The 21,105-nt window shown below is 41.0% G+C and overlaps 1 protein-coding gene across 2 annotated transcripts in view; it reads left to right on the top strand.

Moving 5' to 3' along the window:
• Window positions 1-21,105, top strand: part of mRpL38 (mitochondrial ribosomal protein L38) — a 311,926-nt gene that overhangs the window by 238,617 nt on the left and 52,204 nt on the right. For both annotated transcript variants that reach the window (XR_011714637.1, XM_071677979.1), the window contains exon 7: window positions 13,916-14,003. Coding sequence is in view for 1 of the 2 variants with exons in the window: in XM_071677979.1 (XP_071534080.1) it covers window positions 13,916-14,003 (88 nt within the window). In the remaining variant the exon portion in view is untranslated. The remainder of the gene's footprint in view (window positions 1-13,915; window positions 14,004-21,105) is intronic.

The raw sequence follows: 21,105 nt of genomic DNA, 5'->3' as shown, positions 1-21,105 counted from the left end.
CTTGCTCTTATTCACATTTACTCTCAGCGTTCTTCTTTCACACACTTTACCAAACTTAGTAACCAGCTTCTGCAGTTTCTCACCCAAATCAGCCACCAGTGCTGTATCATCAGCGAACAACAACTGACTCATTTCCCAAGCTCTCTCATCCACAATGGACTGCATTCTTGCCCCTCTTTCTAAAACTCTTGCATTCACCTACCTAACAACCCCGTCCATAAACAAATGAAACAACCATGGAGACATCATGCACCCCTGCTGCAAACCAACATTCACTGAGAACCAATCACTTTCCTCTCTTCCTACACGTACACATGCCCTACATCTTCAATAAAAACTTTTCACTGCTTCTAACAACTTGCCTCCCACACCATATATTCTTTATACCTTCCACATAGCATCTTTATCAACTCTATCATATGTCTTCACCAGATCCATAAATGCTACATACAAATCCATTTGCTTTTCTAAGTATTTCTCACATACATTCTACAAAGCAAAATTCTGATCCACACATCCCCTACCACTTCTGAAACCACACTGCTCTTCCCCAATCTGATGCTCTGTAAATGCCTTCATCCTCTCAACCAATACCCTTCCATATAATTTCCCAGGAATACTCAACAAACTTATACCTCTGTAATTTGAGCACTCATTTTTATCCCCTTTGCCTTTGTAAAGTGGCACTGTGCAAGCATTCCGCCAATCGTCAGGCACCTCACCATGAGTCATACATACATTGAATAACCTTACCAACCAGTCAGCAATACAGTCACCCCCTTTTTTTAAGAAATACCACTGCAATACCTTCCAAACCTCCTGCCTTGCCGGCTTTTATCTTCCGCAAAGCTTTTACTACCTCTTCTCTGTTTATCAAATCATTCTCCCAAACCCACTCACTTTGCCCACCACCTCGACCAAAACACCCTATATATTCCACTCTATCATCAGATATCATCAAATGATATTGCTGTTATTTGCTATTATATTTAATTACCATCCCCCATGTTTTTTGAGGTAGTGCAAGGAAACAGAAGAAAGAATGTCCGAACTCACCCTCATACACATGTACATATATACATAAACTCCCACGCATGCTTATATACATACCTATACATTCCAACATATACATAAGTATACATGAATATGCATATACATGTATACCCGTGTATGTATTCATAATTGCTGCCTTCATCTGTTCCCATTGCCACCCTGCCACAAATGAATTAGTCCCCCCACATTCATTGACACTCATTCCCTCGCTGTCATTTGTAATGCACCGAAATCATAGCTCCCTTTCCATATCCAGGCCACACATAACTTTTCATGGTTTACCCTAGAGTTTCACATGTCCTGCTTCAATCCCTTGACAGCATATTGACCCTGGTATACCACATTGTTCCAATTCACTCTATTCCTTGCATGCCTGTATGTTCAGGCCCCATCACTCAAAATCTTTTTCACTCCATCTTTCCACCTCCAATTTGGTCTACTGCTTCTCCTTGTTCCCTCTACCAATGGCACATATATCCTTTTTGTCAATCGTTCCTCACTCATTCTCTCCATGTGACCAAAATTTCAACACCCTCTTCTGCTCTCTTATCTACACTCCTTTTATTACCACAGATCTCTCTTACCCTTTCATTACTTACTCGATTAAACCATCTCACACCACCTTTTGTCCTCTATTATCTCGGCTTGGGTGTCACTCCCCTGCCCGGGTCATCAGTCCAGTTACCCTCAACTCTTGGGCCTGTCATCTCTCCCATGTCTGAAGCACCAGACAACTGAGGTCATGAGAGAAGGTCATTTATGGAATATGGCTTCCTATATATCATCGTTACTGACAGGATAAGAGAAGGTTGGGCCTTAGGCAAGATAAGGGCCGGACCTAAGAATCTCCAGCCAACTAGGAGTGACACTATGAGCCACCTTCTTCCCGTCAAAGCTGGGTCTTCGGAATCCAGCCAAGTAAGAGTGGCAGTGTGAGCCACCCTCCTCCAATTACAGCTGGACCTTAAGCCTCCAGCCAATAAAGAGTGGCACTGTGGGTTACCCTTCTCCAATCCCACCTGAGACTAGGGCAGCAGGGCGGGGTAGGCCGCTCCTGGCTCGCTCTTCCCTTCAATAAAAACCTCTGATGCTAGCAGGGCCACAACTGCTATCTACCCCGCAGGCCCAGCAGGTAAGTGGGTTTGCCGTCTCAAATCCATAGTCTACAATCACTGTGTAAAGTAGCGCTATACTAAACTCTACAGTATTGCGCTGCCTCTGTCATTTAGGTCTGGGTGTCATAGAGTATTGTAACTTGTCATAGAAGTGTCCAACGAACAAGTGTATCTTGAATCATGTTGCTAGAGTCAGATTGTCATAAAGAAAAGAGATTTCTTGGTTGGTTTGAAACCTTACCTGAAATATTGGACTCATGTTCAGTGTTAACGTAAATGATTTGTGTCCGGTTAAAGTGCTATTATTTTGTACTCTTTATTTCTTGTATTATAAGTAGTTTTAATACTAGTCTTTGATGTAATCCCATAACTCTAAGATAGTGTTATCCGTGTGTGTAGTTGATGATCCTTCCCAGTAGGGGGATCCGTAAAAATGGTGTGGGAGGTAAGCTGCTAGAAGCAGAGAAAAGGTTTTATCAAGGATGTAAGGCATGTGTATGAGTAGGAAGAGGGGAGAGTGATTGGTTGCCAGTGAAGGTGGATCTGTGGCATGGGAGTGTGATGTCCCTATGGTTGTTTAATTTGTTTATGGATGGTATGGTTAGGGAGTTCAATGCAAGAGTTTTTGAGAGAGGGGCGAGTGTGCAGTCTGTTAAGGATTAGAGGGCCTGGGAAGTGAGTTAGTTGTCGTTCGCCGATGATACAGCACTGGTGACTGATTCAAGTGAGAAACTGCAGAAATTGGTGAGTGGTGACTGATTCAAACAAGAAACTGCAGAAATTGGTGACTGAGTTTGAAAAACTGTGTGAAAGGAGAAAGTTGAAGGCAAGGTTCTTAGGTTCTGCAGGATTAAAGGACAAGTTAGTTGGGGTGTAAGTTTGAATGGAGAAAAATTGGAGGAAGAAAAGTGTTCTCAGTATCTGGGAGTAGACTTAGCAGCGAATGGAACCATAGTAGCGAAAGTGAGTCACAGAGTGGGGAGAAGCAAAGGTTCTGTGAGTGATGAAGAATGTGTGGAAGACAAGACCATTATCTCATAGAGCAAAAATGTGTATGTATGAAGCAATAGTAGTTCCAACAATGTTATATAGTTGTATGGAGGAGGGTAGATGTGTTGGAAATGAAATGTTTGAGGACAATGTGTGGTATGAGGTGATTTGATTAAGTAATGAAAGGGTAAGAGAGATATGTGGAAATAGAAAGATTGTAGTTGAGAGAGCAGAAGAGGGTGTGTTGAAATGGTTTGGATGTATGCTATAGAATGAGACAGGAAAGGTTGACAAAAATGATATGTGTGTCAGAAGTGGATGGAACAAGAAGTGGAAGAGCAAATTGGAGGTGGAAGGATGGAGTGAAAAAGATTTTGAGCACTCAGGACTTGAACATACAGGAGGGTGAGAGGCATGCAAGGAATAGAGTGAATTGGAACAATGTTATATACTGGGGTCATCATGCTGTCAGTGGACTGAACCAGGGCATGTGAAGCATCTGAGGTAGACCATGGAAAGGTCTGTGAGGCCTGGATGTAGATAGGGAGCAGTGGTTTCGGTGCATTACACATGACAGGTAGAGATTGAGTATGAATGGATGTTGCCTTTTTGTCTGTTTTCCTGGTACTGCTCCGCTGAAGCAGGGGTTAGTGATGCTATTTCCTGTGGGATGGGGTAGTGCCAGGATTGGATGAAGATAAGCAAGTATGAATATGTACATGTGTATTTATGTATTTTTTTTTTCTTGCTTTGTTGCTGTCTCCCGCGTTTGCGAGGTAGTGCAAGGAAACAGACGAAAGAAATGGCCCAACCCACCCCCATACACATGTATATACATACGTCCACACACGCAAATATATATACCTACACAGCTTTCCATGGTTTACCCCAGACGCATCACATGCCCTGATTCAACCCACTGACAGCACGTCAACCCCGGTATACCACATCAATCCAATTCATTCTATTCCTTGCCCTCCTTTCACCCTCCTGCATGTTCAGTCCCCGATCACACAAAATCTTTTTCACTCCATCTCTCCACCTCCAATTTGGTCTCCCACTTCTCCTCGTTCCCTCCACCTCCGACACATATATGCTCTTGGTCAATCTTTCCTCACTCATTCTCTCCATGTGCCCAAACCATTTCAAAACACCCTCTTCTGCTCTCTCAACCACGCTCTTTTTTATTTCCACACATCTCTCTTACCCTTACGTTACTTACTCAATCAAACCACCTCACACCACACATTGTCCTCAAACATCTCATTTCCAGCACATCCATCCTCCTGCGCACAACTCTATCCATAGCCCACGCCTCGCAACCATACAACATTGTTGGAACCACTATTCCTTCAAACATACCCATTTTTGCTTTCCGAGATAATGTTCTCGACTTCCACACATTCTTCAAGGCTCCTAGAATTTTCTCCCCCTCCCCCACCCTATGATCCACTTCCGCTTCCATGGTTCCATCCGCTGCCAGATCCACTCCCAGATATCTAAAACACTTTACTTCCTACAGTTTTTCTCCATTCAAACTTACCTCCCAATTGACTTGACCCTCAACCCTACTGTACCTAATAACCTTGCTCTCATTCACATTTACTCTTAACATTCTTCTTTCACACACTTTACCAAACTCAGTCACCAGCTTCTGCAGTTTCTCACATGAATCAGCCACCAGCGCTGTATCATCAGCGAACAACAACTGACTCACTTCCCAAGCTCTCTCATCCCCAACAGACTTCATACTTGCCCCTCTTTCCAAAACTCTTGCATTCACCTCCCTAGCAACCCCATCCATAAACAAATTAAACAACCATGCACACATCACACACCCCTGCCGCAAACCTACATTCACTGAGAACCAATCACTTTCCTCTCTTCCTACACGTACACATGCCTTACATTCTCGATAAAAACTTTTCACTGCTTCTAACAACTTGCCTCCCACACCATATATTCTTAATACCTTCCACAGAGCATCTCTATCAACTCTATCATATGCCTTCTCCAGATCCATAAATGCTACATACAAATCCATTTGCTTTTCTAATTATTTCTCACATACATTCTTCAAAGCAAACACCTGATCCACACATCCTCTACCACTTCTGAAACCACACTTCTCTTCCCCAATCTGATGCTCTGTACATGCCTTCACCCTCTCAATTAATACCCTCCCATATAATTTACCAGGAATACTCAACAAACTTATACCTCTGTAATTTGAGCACTCACTCTTATCCCAATTGCCTTTGTACAATGGCACTATGCAAGCATTCCGCCAATCCTCAGGCACCTCACCATGAGTCATACATACATTGAATAACCTTACCAACCAGTCAATAATACAGTCACCCCCTTTTTTAATAAATTCCTCTGCAATACCATCCAAACCTGCTGCCTTGCCGGCTTTCATCTTCCGCAAAGCTTTTACTACCTCTTCTCTGTTTAGCAAATCATTTTCCCTAACCCTCTCACTTTGCACACCACCTCGACCAAAACACCCTATATCTGCCACTCTATCATCAAACACATTCAACAAACCTTCAAAATACTCACTTCATCTCCTTCTCACATCACCACTACTTGTTATCACCTCCCCATTTGCGCCCTTCACTGAAGTTCCCATTTGCTCCCTAGTCTTATGCACTTTATTTACCTCCTTCCAGAACATCTTTTTATCCTCCCTAAAATTTAATGATACTCTCTCACCCCAACTCTCATTTGCCCTCTTTTTCACCTCTTGCACCTTTCTCTTGACCTCCTGCCTCTTTCTATTATACATCTCCCACTCAATTGCATTTTTTCCCTGCAAAAATATATATGTATATATGTATATGTATATACATCTTTTCTTTCTTTTCTTTCAAACTATTCGCCATTTCCCGCATTAGCGAGGTAGCGTTAAGAACAGATGACTGGGCCTTTGAGGGACTACCCTCACCTGGCCCAATTCTCTGTTCCTTCTTTTGGAAGATTAAAAAAAAAAAAAACGAGAGGGGAGGATTTCCAGCCCCCCGCTCCCTCCCCTTTTAGTCGCCTTCTACGACACGCAGGGAATACGTGGGAAGTATTCTTGCTCCCCTATCCCCAGGGATATATACATATATACATATATAGAGGGGACGGGAGCGGGGGGCCAGAAATCCTCCCCTCCTTGTATTAACTTTCTAAAATGGGAAACAGAAGAAGGAGTCACGCGGGGAGTGCTCATCCTCCTCGAAGGCTCAGAGTGGGGTGCCTAAATGTGTGTGGATGTAACCAAGATGTGAAAAAAGGAGAGATAGGTAGTATGTTTGAGGAAAGGAACCTGGATGTTTTGGCTCTGAGTGAAACGAAGCTCAAGGGTAAAGGGGAAGAGTGGTTTGGGAATGTCTGGGGAGTAAAGTCAGGGGTTAGTGAAAGGATAAGAGCAAGGGAAGGAGTAGCAATACTCCTGAAACAGGAGTTGTGGGAGTATGTGATAGAATGTAAGAAAGTAAATTCTCGATTAATATGGGTAAAACTGAAAGTTGATGGAGAGAGGTGGGTGATTATTGGTGCATATGCACCTGGGCATGAGAAGAAAGATCATGAGAGGCAAGTGTTTTGGGAGCAGCTGAATGAGTGTGTTAGTGGTTTTGATGCACGAGACCGGGTTATAGTGATGGGTGATTTGAATGCAAAGGTGAGTAATGTGGCAGTTGAGGGAATAATTGGTATACATGGGGTGTTCAGTGTTGTAAATGGAAGTGGTGAAGAGCTTGTAGATTTATGTGCTGAAAAAGGACTGATGATTGGGAATACCTGGTTTAAAAAGCGAGATATACATAAGTATACTTATGTAAGTAGGAGAGATGGCCAGAGAGCATTATTGGATTACGTGTTAATTGACAGGCGTACGAAAGAGAGACTTTTGGATGTTAATGTGCTGAGAGGTGCAACTGGAGGGATGTCTGATCATTATCTTGTGGAGGCTAAGGTGAAGATTTGTATGGGTTTTCAGAAAAGAAGAGTGAATGTTGGGGTGAAGAGGGTGGTGAGAGTAAGTGAGCTTGGGAAGGAGACCTGTGTGAGGAAGTACCAGGAGAGACTAAGTACAGAATGGAAAAAGGTGAGAACAATGGAAGTAAGGGGAGTGGGGGAGGAATGGGATGTATTTAGGGAATCAGTGATGGATTGCGCAAAAGATGCGTGTGGCATGAGAAGAGTGGGAGGTGGGTTGATTAGAAAGGGTAGTGAGTGGTGGGATGAAGAAGTAAGAGTATTAGTGAAAGAGAAGAGAGAGGCATTTGGATGATTTTTGCAGGGAAAAAATGCAATTTAGTGGGAGATGTATAAAAGAAAGAGACAGGAGGTCAAGAGAAAGGTGCAAGAGGTGAAAAAAAAGGCAAATGAGAGTTGGGGTGAGAGAGTATCATTAAATTTTAGGGAGAATAAAAAGATGTTCTGGAAGGAGGTAAATAAAGTGCGTAAGACAAGGGAGCAAATGGGAACTTCAGTGAAAGGCGCAAATGGGGAGGTGATAACAAGTAGTGGTGATGTGAGGAGATGGAGTGAATATTTTGAAGGTTTGTTGAATGTGTTTGATGATAGAGTGGCATATATAGGGTGTTTTGGTCGAGGTGGTGTGCAAAGTGAGAGGGTTAGGGAAAATGATTTGGTAAACAGAGAAGAGGTAGTGAAAGCTTTGCGGAAGATGAAAGCCGGCAAGACAGCAGGTTTGGATGGTATTGCAGTGGAATTTATTAAAAAAGGGGGTGACTGTATTGTTGACTGGTTGGTAAGGTTATTTAATGTATGTATGACTCATGGTGAGGTGCCTGAGGATTGGCGGAATGCGTGCATAGTGCCATTGTACAAAGGCAAAGGGGATAAGAGTGAGTGCTCAAATTACAGAGGTATAAGTTTGTTGAGTATTCCTGGTAAATTATATGGGAGGGTATTGATTGAGAGGGTGAAGGCATGTACAGAGCATCAGATTGGGGAAGAGCAGTGTGGTTTCAGAAGTGGTAGAGGATGTGTGGATCAGGTGTTTGCTTTGAAGAATGTATGTGAGAAATACTTAGAAAAGCAAATGGATTTGTATGTAGCATTTATGGATCTGGAGAAGGCATATGATAGAGTTGATAGAGATGCTCTGTGGAAGGTATTAAGAATATATGGTGTGGGAGGAAAGTTGTTGGAAGCAGTGAAAAGTTTTTATCGAGGATGTAAGGCATGTGTACGTGTAGGAAGAGAGGAAAGTGATTGGTTCTCAGTGAATGTGGGTTTGCGGCAGGGGTGTGTGATGTCTCCATGGTTGTTTAATTTGTTTATGGATGGGGTTGTTAGGGAGGTGAATGCAAGAGTTTTGGAAAGAGGGGCAAGTATGAAGTCTGTTGGGATGAGAGAGCTTGGGAAGTGAGTCAGTTGTTGTTCGCTGATGATACAGCGCTGGTGGCTGATTCATGTGAGAAACTGCAGAAGCTGGTGACTGAGTTTGGTAAAGTGTGTGGAAGAAGAAAGTTAAGAGTAAATGTGAATAAGAGCAAGGTTATTAGGTACAGTAGGGTTGAGGGTCAAGTCAATTGGGAGGTGAGTTTGAATGGAGAAAAACTGGAGGAAGTGAAGTGTTTTAGATATCTGGGAGTGGATCTGGCAGCGGATGGAACCATGGAAGCGGAAGTGGATCATAGGGTGGGGGAGGGGGCGAAAATTCTGGGGGCCTTGAAGAATGTGTGGAAGTCGAGAACATTATCTCGGAAAGCAAAAATGGGTATGTTTGAAGGAATAGTGGTTCCAACAATGTTGTATGGTTGCGAGGCGTGGGCTATGGATAGAATTGTGCGCAGGAGGATGGATGTGCTGGAAATGAGATGTTTGAGGACAATGTGTGGTGTGAGGTGGTTTGATCGAGTGAGTAACGTAAGGGTAAGAGAGATGTGTGGAAATAAAAAGAGCGTGGTTGAGAGAGCAGAAGAGGGTGTTTTGAAGTGGTTTGGGCACATGGAGAGAATGAGTGAGGAAAGATTGACCAAGAGGATATATGTGTCGGAGGTGGAGGGAACGAGGAGAAGAGGGAGACCAAATTGGAGGTGGAAAGATGGAGTGAAAAAGATTTTGTGTGATCGGGGCCTGAACATGCAGGAGGGTGAAAGGAGGGCAAGGAATAGAGTGAATTGGAGCGATGTGGTATACCGGGGTTGACGTGCTGTCAGTGTATTGAATCAAGGCATGTGAAGCATCTGGGGTAAACCATGGAAAGCTGTGTAGGTATGTATATTTGCGTGTGTGGACGTATGTATATACATGTGTATGGGGGGGGGTTGGGCCATTTCTTTCTTCTGTTTCCTTGCGCTACCTCGCAAACGCGGGAGACAGCGACAAAGTATGATAGATAAAATGTATATGTATGTATATATGTTGATATGTATATGTATATGCATGTATATGTGTTTGTGAATTGGTGTTTATGTACATATGTGTATATGTATATGAGTGGATGTTGCTGGTCTTCATCTGTTTCCTAGCGCTACCTCGCTGACATTGGAAACGGCAATGAAGTTAATGAATATAATGGATAATTCTTTGTGTAAATGATGATAGAAGATTCAGTGCTATTTCTCTTGGTAAAGGAGTTTCAGTTAATAACTGAGTTGGTATTACAGTCAGTACACTGATCATAATTTTTAACATAATTAAGCAAGGCATTTGATCCTTGCCCTCTTCTTATACAGGTACACCACTGATTTTCTGACACTCTTGGTTCTAAAGCCTTGCCGGATTAACCATTTTGCCAGACCAACCCTGGTCATATAATAATGATTCATCATCACACCTCTAACACACTGATTATACATCTCCCATGTGTCTAAAGTATACCATGGACTGCTAGAAATCTATATTAAACAAATGTTAAATGTATGAGCATCCTAAGATAGTAAGTCTGCCCTTAGATTGTTTGAATCCTGTGGGGTCTTCTTCGTCTTCTGTTGTTAGTGTTTTCCTAGGTGTGCATTGCCAGAATAATGCAGTTTTGTCTGCATTATACTCCTGCTCAGGACTGAGGTGCTTGTCAGCTATGAGCTTTGCAAATTCGTCCATATACTCGGCAGCTCCTTCGTGGTTTGCAGACCTCTTTTTTGTGCACACTTTATTCATTTAAATTCCATGACGCTTCTTGAATCTTTGAAGCCATCCTTCACTATAGTCATGCTCATGTTGTAACTTAAGTTCTTTATGGAACAACTTAGCCTGGTCCATTATCATGCTACCTGACAAGTCCACTCCATCACTCCGATGCTGTTAAAACATTTCCATCATAACTTGATCGTGCTAAGTACTTTTACCATCTTTCATAGTTTTACTAATCGTCATTTGCTTCTTGGAATCGCTGTCTCCATAGAATTTCAATATTTTCTCCTTTTGCTTCTTTATATCATAGACAATACTGTAGATGTCACACAACTTATGCACTGAAAAACCATGGTCCATTTTTTTCAACAGTTCTACTTTATCTTGGATCAATATGGACTGATGTTTACATTTGACACCACGATTAACGCTCTCATATGTCATTGGAGCCATAGCTAAGGTTGAATTTAAGGAAAATAAGCTGAGAATTGCACAGAATTGCAGTATCATCATCAAGTGCAGTGTAAATACGTAAATAAGCGCGCCCTACACACAACGCCCTCTGTGGCCGCCTAGTAAATCAGTCTGGTGGCGGTGGTAATTTCAAGTTCCCTCAGGTAATTTTGTTCAGACTAAAGGAGGTGCCGAACCTTCAGTTGCTGGAAATTCAGTGGTGTACCTCCACTATATTTATGTTTCTTAAGTGTAACATAAAGATCCTAACCAGTCTGCCCAACATAAAACATATTACAATTTTTACATGGTGCTCTATATAAACACAACCGGATGAGTTCCTGATTAGGATATTCTTTATAGTATTGTTTCTGAAGACAAAATTCACATGAAAGGATGTAAGCAACCTGGGATGTAATGTAAAATTACACTGGTTAACAAAATTTTAACTTTCTTTTTGTCCCATAAACTAAAATAGAGGAACTTCATAGTACTTTTTACTCTAAATTTGAAACAGTTTTTTTTAAATTTTACTATCATGCTTAGTGTTTAAGCAACAGAGGAATTGAATTTTACAATAAGTGTATATTACTCATTCATAAATAAGGCTGGTATTGCACTTAAAAAAATCTACCTCTAGAATGTATAAGTGTATGATTTCTGGCTATATTTGGCCTCAGGAACATCCCTTCTCAGTGCCCAGCAGCAGTCTTCCAATGGAGGAGCTCCACTTTCCTTGGCACTGCTTTTCCATGTCCAAAATGTCCTGCTCATTACTGACTGTCCCAAGATTTTCTGGGTAAATGTCTGAAGTGTGAGTCCAAAAAGTAGATTTTAGACTCATATTGCACCCCAGAGCTTTATATGAAGTCAATAGATCTTGTACATCACATCTTTGCAAACTCTCTTTAATGACAGCCATGCAGTTCTTTCAACATCATGTAGCTCTTCACTGAACTTTTCATCTCCAAGCAGTTCCCTGATCTGTGGTCCTACAAAAATACCCTCCTTTTCAACCAAAGCAATACTCATAGCAATTTTTAATGAAGGATGTGAAAGAATGTTTTTGTGATAAGAATGTCAATTTACCACAGATGTTGCGGAAAGAATTCGGACTATTTACACAGTTTCTCAGCATTATAATGGTGGATGGGGTATCAGCATAACACTTGATTACACAAAAGCACAATCTGTCAACAGAGTGGAAAAGACAGTGTTTACACATTGAGTTTTAGCCTGCAGCTGACAGAGAACTGCTATTCAGGAGTTGGCACTGTTTGAATGTCCCAACATTGTCAGTCATGTTTCTGCAGGCCCCTGGTGACTCATTTATCTAGGCTTGTACTTTCAAAAGGAAGCTATTGCACTTCATAAACAATGAAAGTAGCTGTGTTTGTTAAACTTTTTGTTTCAAATGCTCTGTAGCACACTGGTACATTTATATTGCATGTAATGATATGCAAGTATGCTGAAACAGAAAACTATGGGTGTTAGAGATATTCTGAAAACATATTTGGATTCACCAGGCAAAATTATATAAGAAACATATTTTTTTCTTGAGACAAAAGCTTCGTTGACCAGTGTTGTCACTAAAAGGTAGAACTAGAAGGTTCATGGTGTCAAGGGGAGGTTTGGGTTTATTTATATAAAATGATTTCTTTGCCAACTTAAGGGATTTATCAATGAAAGATCTAAGATACTTTAACATGGATCCAATGGAATAAACTCTGGACTGCATATATGTAATGCCCTAAGAAGCAAAGATAATTTAAGAAGCAATGATAATTTTGTCATGTTGAGATGAGTAAAAATGGATATATGAGCATACATTGGTAGGTTTTCTGTATATGTTAAATCTAAACTTGTTTCCATCTGTATGGATCAGGCAATCTAAAAATGGTATCATACCATTATTTTTAACTTTTACAGTAAAGTTGATGGAAGGTATTAAATTGTTAAGTAAGGGGAGAAATGTTTGTAAATGTTCATTTATTGGCCAAACTCAGAGAATATCATCTACATACCTAAACGAAATCGTGTTAAAGGTTAAGATATCGCTTAGTGATTTTGTTTCAAAGAATTCCATGTAAAGATTACTAAATACTGGTGAAAGAGGGTTACCTATTACCATACCAAATTTCTGAGCATACTATTCTTCATTAAACAGATATACACAGTCCTTCATACACATTGATAGTTTCAATAAAAACAGACTTTGAAACGGGTAAATGAATATTATTCAAGACATCAAATGAATATTCTAAGAGGTCATCAACTGGAACATTTGTGAACAAAGATGAAACATCAAAATTAACCAGTTTTAAATCAAAATCATCATTGATATAGTTGTGTATTAGTATATACTCAGGCTGCTATTATGCTACACGGTTGGAGGATTGATTACTCCACTGTGATTATCTTTTGTTTACTGTTCCTGTACTTGTAAGTTAACTTTTGGGTTATCTATGATTTTGGCAAAGATTGAAGAAGCAGACCATTGGCTGGACCAGAATGAGTCTTATAATTTTGGAACATGCCTAAGTTGCTACAAATGGCAATGAGGATAAGAGCACCTAAGACATCTGCACTGAGACCAAAGAAATTGTTTCTTTTCTTCTAAACCTAACTACAATACTGAGTGCATACATCTGGCATCATGCCCAGCTTAGGTACATGCACTCTCTCTTGACGTTCTGTAGGTGACTGAGATGCATGAGATACTTTTTTGCAGCCACAGCAGTGGATGCTTGTTATATTTTTAGACAATTAGTGGAAACAAATATCTGCTGGGCTATGTGATGTTAAACATGGACAAGAAACTTTGAAACATGATCATAGGAGCAATTGCATAAATGTTGCCAGGTAATGGAAGACTATTAAGTGGTAAACTTTTATACCTATTCCTACACCAAAATTTTGATGTCAGTTCCCTTTAGGTCTCTTTCTTTTCAGTATCCTCAGAAGATTTTTCAGTTTGCTTACTTGCTAGAAGTTATTTTATTCCTTTTCCTTAACATTAGATATTAGATCTCATTCCAAATCTTAATTTATGTAAACTAAAATGCCCATTCCTTCTTATTGGTTACTCTTTGTTGGTGTTGGCACATTACTGAATAACATCTTTAAGATTTTAGCCATTGGTTTGTCTGATCTAGATCTCGTAGCCATTCTCTTGTGAAAATATGTCATTTTGGTCATTTCAGAGATGCGGGAGCCAGTGTATGAATATGAATTTCCGCAACCTTATGTTTCACCTCAAAAGTACTTTCCAATCAGGAAGCCATTTCAAAAGTAAGTTATACAGTGTTTTATGGTATGATACTGCATGTTTTTTACTGTTATTGTTAGTACTCTGTCTTTTTACCTGCTAGTAACCCCTGATTTGCTGTGGTCCTCTTTGTGACAGTACATACTGAAGACAGCTGAGATGTAGGGTACAGGTTTCTGTGTAAAAAAAAAAAAAAAAATGTTCAAGATAAGACTTTCATACAGCTTGTTTCATTTGCAGACAAATTCCATCATTCACTTACGTTAGGGATACCATATTATGTATGGAAGCATTATATGGTCTTAGAAATCAAATGATTTGATTATTTCAACTACGGTATTGAGAGTGGAGGGATCAACTTTTGCTCTGTCATAGTGTTTAGTGATATTTTCACTTTTTCTGCTCCAGGTGGAATTTTTACCCAACAGTAACTAGCTACGGGTCCTAAGAAGGTTTTTCCTGAAAAAATAATTTTTTGCTTGGAAGCAAGAAAACGTTTCCAAGCAATATTTCAAGACAAACTAACATTATCCTTCCCAAAAAAGCTGGGTGTGGTTGATCAAGGTGATAATTAATCTGATGGAGATAAGTTTTTCAACATCTCATGCTTTATGAGTTTTTCAGTCACCTTACTAGTCTTCTCAAGTTTGCCAGATCCATCTTTTCAGATAGAGATAACATCAGAAGGAAGCCCAAAATATTGTCCAGGTGGAGGACTAGACCCTACCAGTGTGACTTGAAATCTTGCTTGTAGATACAATTTCTTGCCACAAGCAAAGATATAAGACTTTTTGCGTGAAAAAATCTCTTAGGACCCATGGTTAGTTACGAGTAGATGATGAATGTTTCATAGGACAGATATTATGAAAATACCATGAAGTACAAGGACAATGGACAAAACCTGCATCCCTTCATTCTCAATACCATGGGATAACTTAGGCAACTAATCATGTCATCTAACTTCTAGGACTATATCATGCTGCTAGATATTCAATATATACATCATAAGTGAGTGATAGGCTTTGTTCCACTCATAAAACTTGACAAATGAAGGCCTTATTTTTTTTAACAATAATCACTAGATATTCGGTAGACCCTCAATTTAATGGACTGCCGATATAACATATTTTGGATTTAATGGACTGGGCAAATGATACTACATTAATTAATGATGATTTAAAGGAAAAAATAAATCCAAAAATCTCAAACACTGCACCATGCGCATTTCATATCGCACTGGTTTTCATAATGTGGGGTATGCTTGCTTTGTTCTGGTCTCTGTCTACCACATGCCACCGTTTGGTCAGATTGTATACAGAGAATTGTCTTTATTTATTAAGATGTGGTATACCGGGGTTGACGTGCTGTCAGTGGGTTGAATCAGGGCATGTGAAGCGTCTGGGGTAAACCATGGAAAGCTGTGTGGGGCCTGGATGTGGAAAGGGAGCTGTGGTTTTGGGCATTATTGCATGACAGCTAGAGTCTGAGTGTGAACGAATGAGGCCTTTTGTTGTCTTTTCCTAGCACTACCCCGCACACATGAGGGGGGAGGGGGATGGTATTCCATGTGTGGCGAGGTGGCGATGGGAATGAATAAAGGCAGACAGTGTAGATTGTGTGCATGGGTATATATGTATGTGTCTGTGTGTGTATATATATGTCTACATTGAGATGTATAGGTATGTATATTTGCGTGTGTGGACGTGTGTGTATATACATGTGTATGGGGGTGGGTTTGGCCATTTCTTTCGTCTGTTTCCTTGCGCTACCTCGCAAACGCGGGAGACAGCGACAAAACAAAATAATAATAATAATAATAATAATAATTATTAAGTAATCTTGCAATCCTTACAATTCAAAATGTCATCAAGTAATAGAGGCATTAAAAAAAGCATTTGAACTTTATATTGTATTAAAGAATGGCTCATAGGTTACATTTTTGATTTAACAGACTTTTAGCATTAATGGACACCCTCCTCCCCATCTTAGTATGTTAAATCAAGGGTTTACTGGGATTGGTATTTTTTTCCCATCATTGTTGTTCCCTACGCTAGCAAGGCAGCACCAGAAACAGATAAAGAAAGACCATATTTCCTCTCATCCATTCTCTAAGTTGCCATGTTGTTGGGGGTAGCTATGCTGTTTTCTGCTGGGGCAGGGTAGTGACAGGAGTGGTTGAAGGCAAGCAAGTATGAGTATGTACATTTTTATATATGTATATGTCTTTGTATATGTATGTATATGTATGTTGATATGTATATGTATGTTTTTATTAATTTATTTATCATACATAACCTCCGTCTCCTGCATTATCAAGGTAGCTCAAGGAAACAGACAAGGAATGACCCAACCCACCCACATACACATGTATGGAAAGGATCACGATTTTGCGCGTGATCAAGATATTGCTATGAGTCCACAGGGAAAATGAAACACAAAAAGTTCCCAAGTGCACTTTCGTGCACTTTGATGTATATCAACTGACTGTTATATTTCTCTCTTGTGTCTCCCCTGATGATGTGATTATTACACGAAAGTGCACTTGGGAACTTTTCGTGTTTCATTTTCCCCATGGACTCATAGGAATACACTTTTATATACATAAATGCCCATACACACACATATACATTTCAACGTATACATACATATACATACACATACATATACATATATACATATTCATACTTGCTGCCTTCATCCATTTCTGTCGCCACCCAACCACACATGAAATAGCATCCCCCCATCTCCAGCGAGGCAGCACCAGGAGCAGACAAAACAGGTCACATTCATTCAAACTCAGTCTCTAGCCATAATGCACAAAAACCACAGCTCCCTTTCCACATCCAGGCCCCACATACCTTTCTATGGTTTACCCCAGAAGCTTCATATGCCCTGGTTCAATCCATTGATATCACGTTGACCCCAATATACCACATCATTCTAATTCACTCTATTCCTTGCACATCTTTCACCCTCCTGTATATTCAGGCCTAGATTGCTCAAAATCTTTTTCACTCCATCCTTCCACTTCCAATTTGGTCTCCCACTTCTCCCCTCCACCTCTGACACACATCCTGTATGTCAATCTTTCCTCTCTCATTCTCTTGATGTCCAAACCATTTCAACACACCCTCTTCTGCTCTCTCAACCATACTCTATTTATTACCACACACCTCTCTTCCCCTTTCATTACTTACTCGATCAAACCACCTCACACCACATATTGTCCTCAAACATTTCATTTCCAACTCATCCACCCTCCTCTGCACAACCCTATCTATAGCCTGTGCCTCACAACTTATAACATTGTTGGAACGACTATTCATTCATTCAAACATACCCATTTTTGCTGAGATAACATTCTTGCCTTCCACACATTCTTCAATGCTCCCAGAACCTTCACTCCCTCCCCCACCCTGTGACTCGCTTCTGCTTTCATGGATCCATCCACTGGTAAGTCCACTCCCAGATATCTAAAACACTTCACTTCCTCCAGTTTTTCTCCATTCAAACTTACCTCCCAATTAACTTGACCCTCAACCCTACTGAACCTAATAACTTTCCTCTTATTTGCATTTACTCTCAGCTTTGTTCTTTCACACACTTTACCAAACTCATTCACCAGCTTTTTGCAGTTTCTCACCCAAATCAGCCACCAGTGCTGTATCATCAGCAAAAAACAGTGGACTCACTTCCCAAGCCCTCTCATCCACAACAGACTGCATACTTGCCCCTCTCTCCAAAACTCTTGCATTCACCTCCCTAGCAACCCCATCCATAAACAAATTAAACAACCACGGAGACATCATGCACCCCTGCCGCAAACCAACATTCACTGGGAACCAATCACTTTCCTTTCTTCCTACTAGTACACATGCCTTACATCCTAGATAAAAACTTTTCACTGCTTCTAGCCACTTGCTTTCCACACCATACACTCTTAATACCTTCCACAGAGCATCTCTATCAACCCTATCATATGCCTTCTCCAGGTCCATAAATGCTACATACAAATCCATTTGTTTTTCCAAGTATTTCTCACATACGTTTTTCAAAACAAACACCTGATCCACACATCCTCTACCACTTCTGAAATCACACTGCTCTTCCCCAGTCTGATGCTCTGTACATGCCTTCACCCTCTCAATCAATACCCTCCCATATGATATCCCAGGAATACTCAACAAACTTATACCTCTGTAATTTGAATACTTACCTTTATCCCCTTTGCCTTTGTACAATGGCACTATGCGTGCATTGCGCCAATCCTCAGGCACTTCACTAAGAGCAATACATACATTGAATATCCTCACCAACAAGTCAACAACATAGTCACCCCCTTTTTGATAAATTCCTTTGCAATACCATCCAAACCTTCCTCCTTGCTGGCTTTCATATTCTGCAAAGCTTTCACAACCTCTTCTCTGTTTACCAAACCATTCTCCCTGACCCTCTCACTTCCCACACCACCCCGACCAAAATACCCAGCATCTGCCACTCTATCATCTAACACATTAAACAAACCTTCAAAATACTCACTCCATCTCCTTCTCACATCACCACTATTTGTTATTACCTCCCCATTAGCCCCATTCAACGATGTTCCCATTTGTTCTCTTCTCTTACTCACTTTATTTACCTCCTTCCAAAACATCTTTTTATCTTCCCTAAAATTTAATGATACTCTCTCACCCCAACTCTCATTTGCCCTCTTTTCCACCCCTTGCACCTTTCATTTGAGCTCCTGCCTCTTTCTTTTATACATCTCCGAGCCATTTGCACTGTTTCCCTGCAAAACATGTCCAAATGCCTTTCTCTTCTTTTTCACTAATACTCTTACTTCTTCATCCCACCACTCACTTCCCTTTCTAATCTACCCACCTCCCACGCTTCTTATGCCACAAGCACCTTTTCTGCAAGCAATCACTGCTTCCCTAAATACATCCCATTCCTCCCCCCCTCCTCCCCTGAAATCCTTTGCTCTCTCTTTTTTCCATTCTACACACAGTCTCTCCTGGTACTTCCTCATGCAAGTCTCCTTCCCAAGCTCACTAACTCTCACCACTCTCTTCACCTAAACATTCTCCCTTCTTTTCTGAAAACCCTCTACAAATCTTCCCCTTCGCCTCCACAAGATAATGATCAGACACCCCTCCATTTGCATCTCTCAGCACATTAACATCCAAAAGTCTCTTTCACACACCTATCAATTAATATGTAATCCAATAACGCGTTCTTTCCTTCTCTTCTACGTACATACTTATATTTATGTATATCTCTCTTTTTAAACCAGGTATTCCCAATCATAAGTCTTTTTTCAGCACACTATCTACAAACTCCTCCGTTTCTGTTTACAACAGTGAACACCTCATGTGCACCAATTATTTCCTCAACTGCCACATTACTCACCTTTGCATTCAAACCACCCATCACTATAACCCGGTCTCGTGCATCAAAACTGCTAACACATTCACTCAGCTGCTCCCAAAACACTTCCCTTTCATAATATTTCTTCTCATGCCCAGGTGCATAGGCACCAATGATCACCCATCTCTCTCCATCCACATTCAGTTTTACCCATATCAATCTAGAGATTACTTTCTTGCACTCTATCACATACTCCCATAACTCCTGTTTCAGGAGTAGTGCTACTCTTTCCTTTGCTCTTGTCCTCTCACCAACCCCTGACTTTACTCCTAACACATTTAGACACCCCAATCTGAGTTAAAGAGTTAAAATACAAGAAGAGGAGAGTTTCTAGCCCTCCCCTCCCCCTCTCCCGCTCCTATCCACTTTAGTCGCCTTCTACGATACATGGGGAATGCGTGGGGAGTATTCTTTCTCCCCATCTCCTATCATCTGTTTCCTTGCGCTACCTCTCTAACGCAGGAGACATTAACAAAGTATAATATATATATATATATATATATATATATATATTTATTATTATTATACTTTGTCGCTGTCTCCCGCGTTTGCGAGGTAGCGCAAGGAAACAGACGAAAGAAATGGCCCAACCCCCCCCCCATACACATGTATATACATACGTCCACACACGCAAATATACATACCTACACAGCTTTCCATGGTTTACCCCAGACGCTTCACATGCCTTGATTCAATCCACTGACAGCACGTCAACCCCGGTATACAACATCGCTCCAATTCACTCTATTCCTTGCCCTCCTTTCACCCTCCTGCATGTTCAGGCACCGATCACACAAAATCTTTTTCACTCCATCTTTCCACCTCCAATTTGGTCTCCCTCTTCTCCTTGTTCCCTCCACCTCCGACACATATATCCTCTTGGTCAATCTTTCCTCACTCATCCTCTACATGTGCCCAAACCACTTCAAAACACCCTCTTCTGCTCTCTCAACCACGCTCTTTTTATTTCCACACATCTCTCTTACCCTTACGTTACTCACTCGATCAAACCACCTCACACCACACATTGTCCTCAAACATCTCATTTCCAGCACATCCATCCTCCTGCGCACAACTCTATCCATAGCCCACGCCTCGCAACCATACAACATTGTTGGAACCACTATTCCTTAAAACATACCCATTTTTGCTTTCCGAGATAATGTTCTCGACTTCCACACATTCTTCAAGGACCCCAGGATTTTCGCCCCCTCCCCCACCCTATGATCCACTTCCGCTTCCATGGTTCCATCCGTTGCCAGATCCACTCCCAGATATCTAAAACACTTCACTTCCTCCAGTTTTTCTCCATTCAAACTCACCTCCCAATTGACTTGACCCTCAACCCTACTGTACCTAATAACCTTGCTCTTATTCACATTTACTCTTAACTTTCTTCTTCCACACACTTTTCCAAACTCAGTCACCAGCTTCTGCAGTTTCTCACATGAATCAGCCACCAGCACTGTATCATCAGCGAACAACAACTGACTCACTTCCCAAGCTCTCTCATCCCCAACAGACTTCATACTTGCCCCTCTTTCCAAAACTCTTGCATTTACCTCCCTAACAACCCCATCCATAAACAAATTAAACAACCATGGAGACATCACACACCCCTGCCGCAAACCTACATTCACTGAGAACCAATCACTTTCCTCTCTTCCTACACGTACACATGCCTTACATCCTCGATAA

The sequence above is a fragment of the Panulirus ornatus genome, chromosome 26, assembly GCF_036320965.1.
Source record: "Panulirus ornatus isolate Po-2019 chromosome 26, ASM3632096v1, whole genome shotgun sequence".
NCBI classification, from domain to species: Eukaryota; Metazoa; Arthropoda; class Malacostraca; order Decapoda; family Palinuridae; genus Panulirus; species Panulirus ornatus.
The sequence above is the reverse complement of the archived record's forward strand: the minus strand, read 5'-3'. Positions and strand labels throughout refer to the sequence as shown.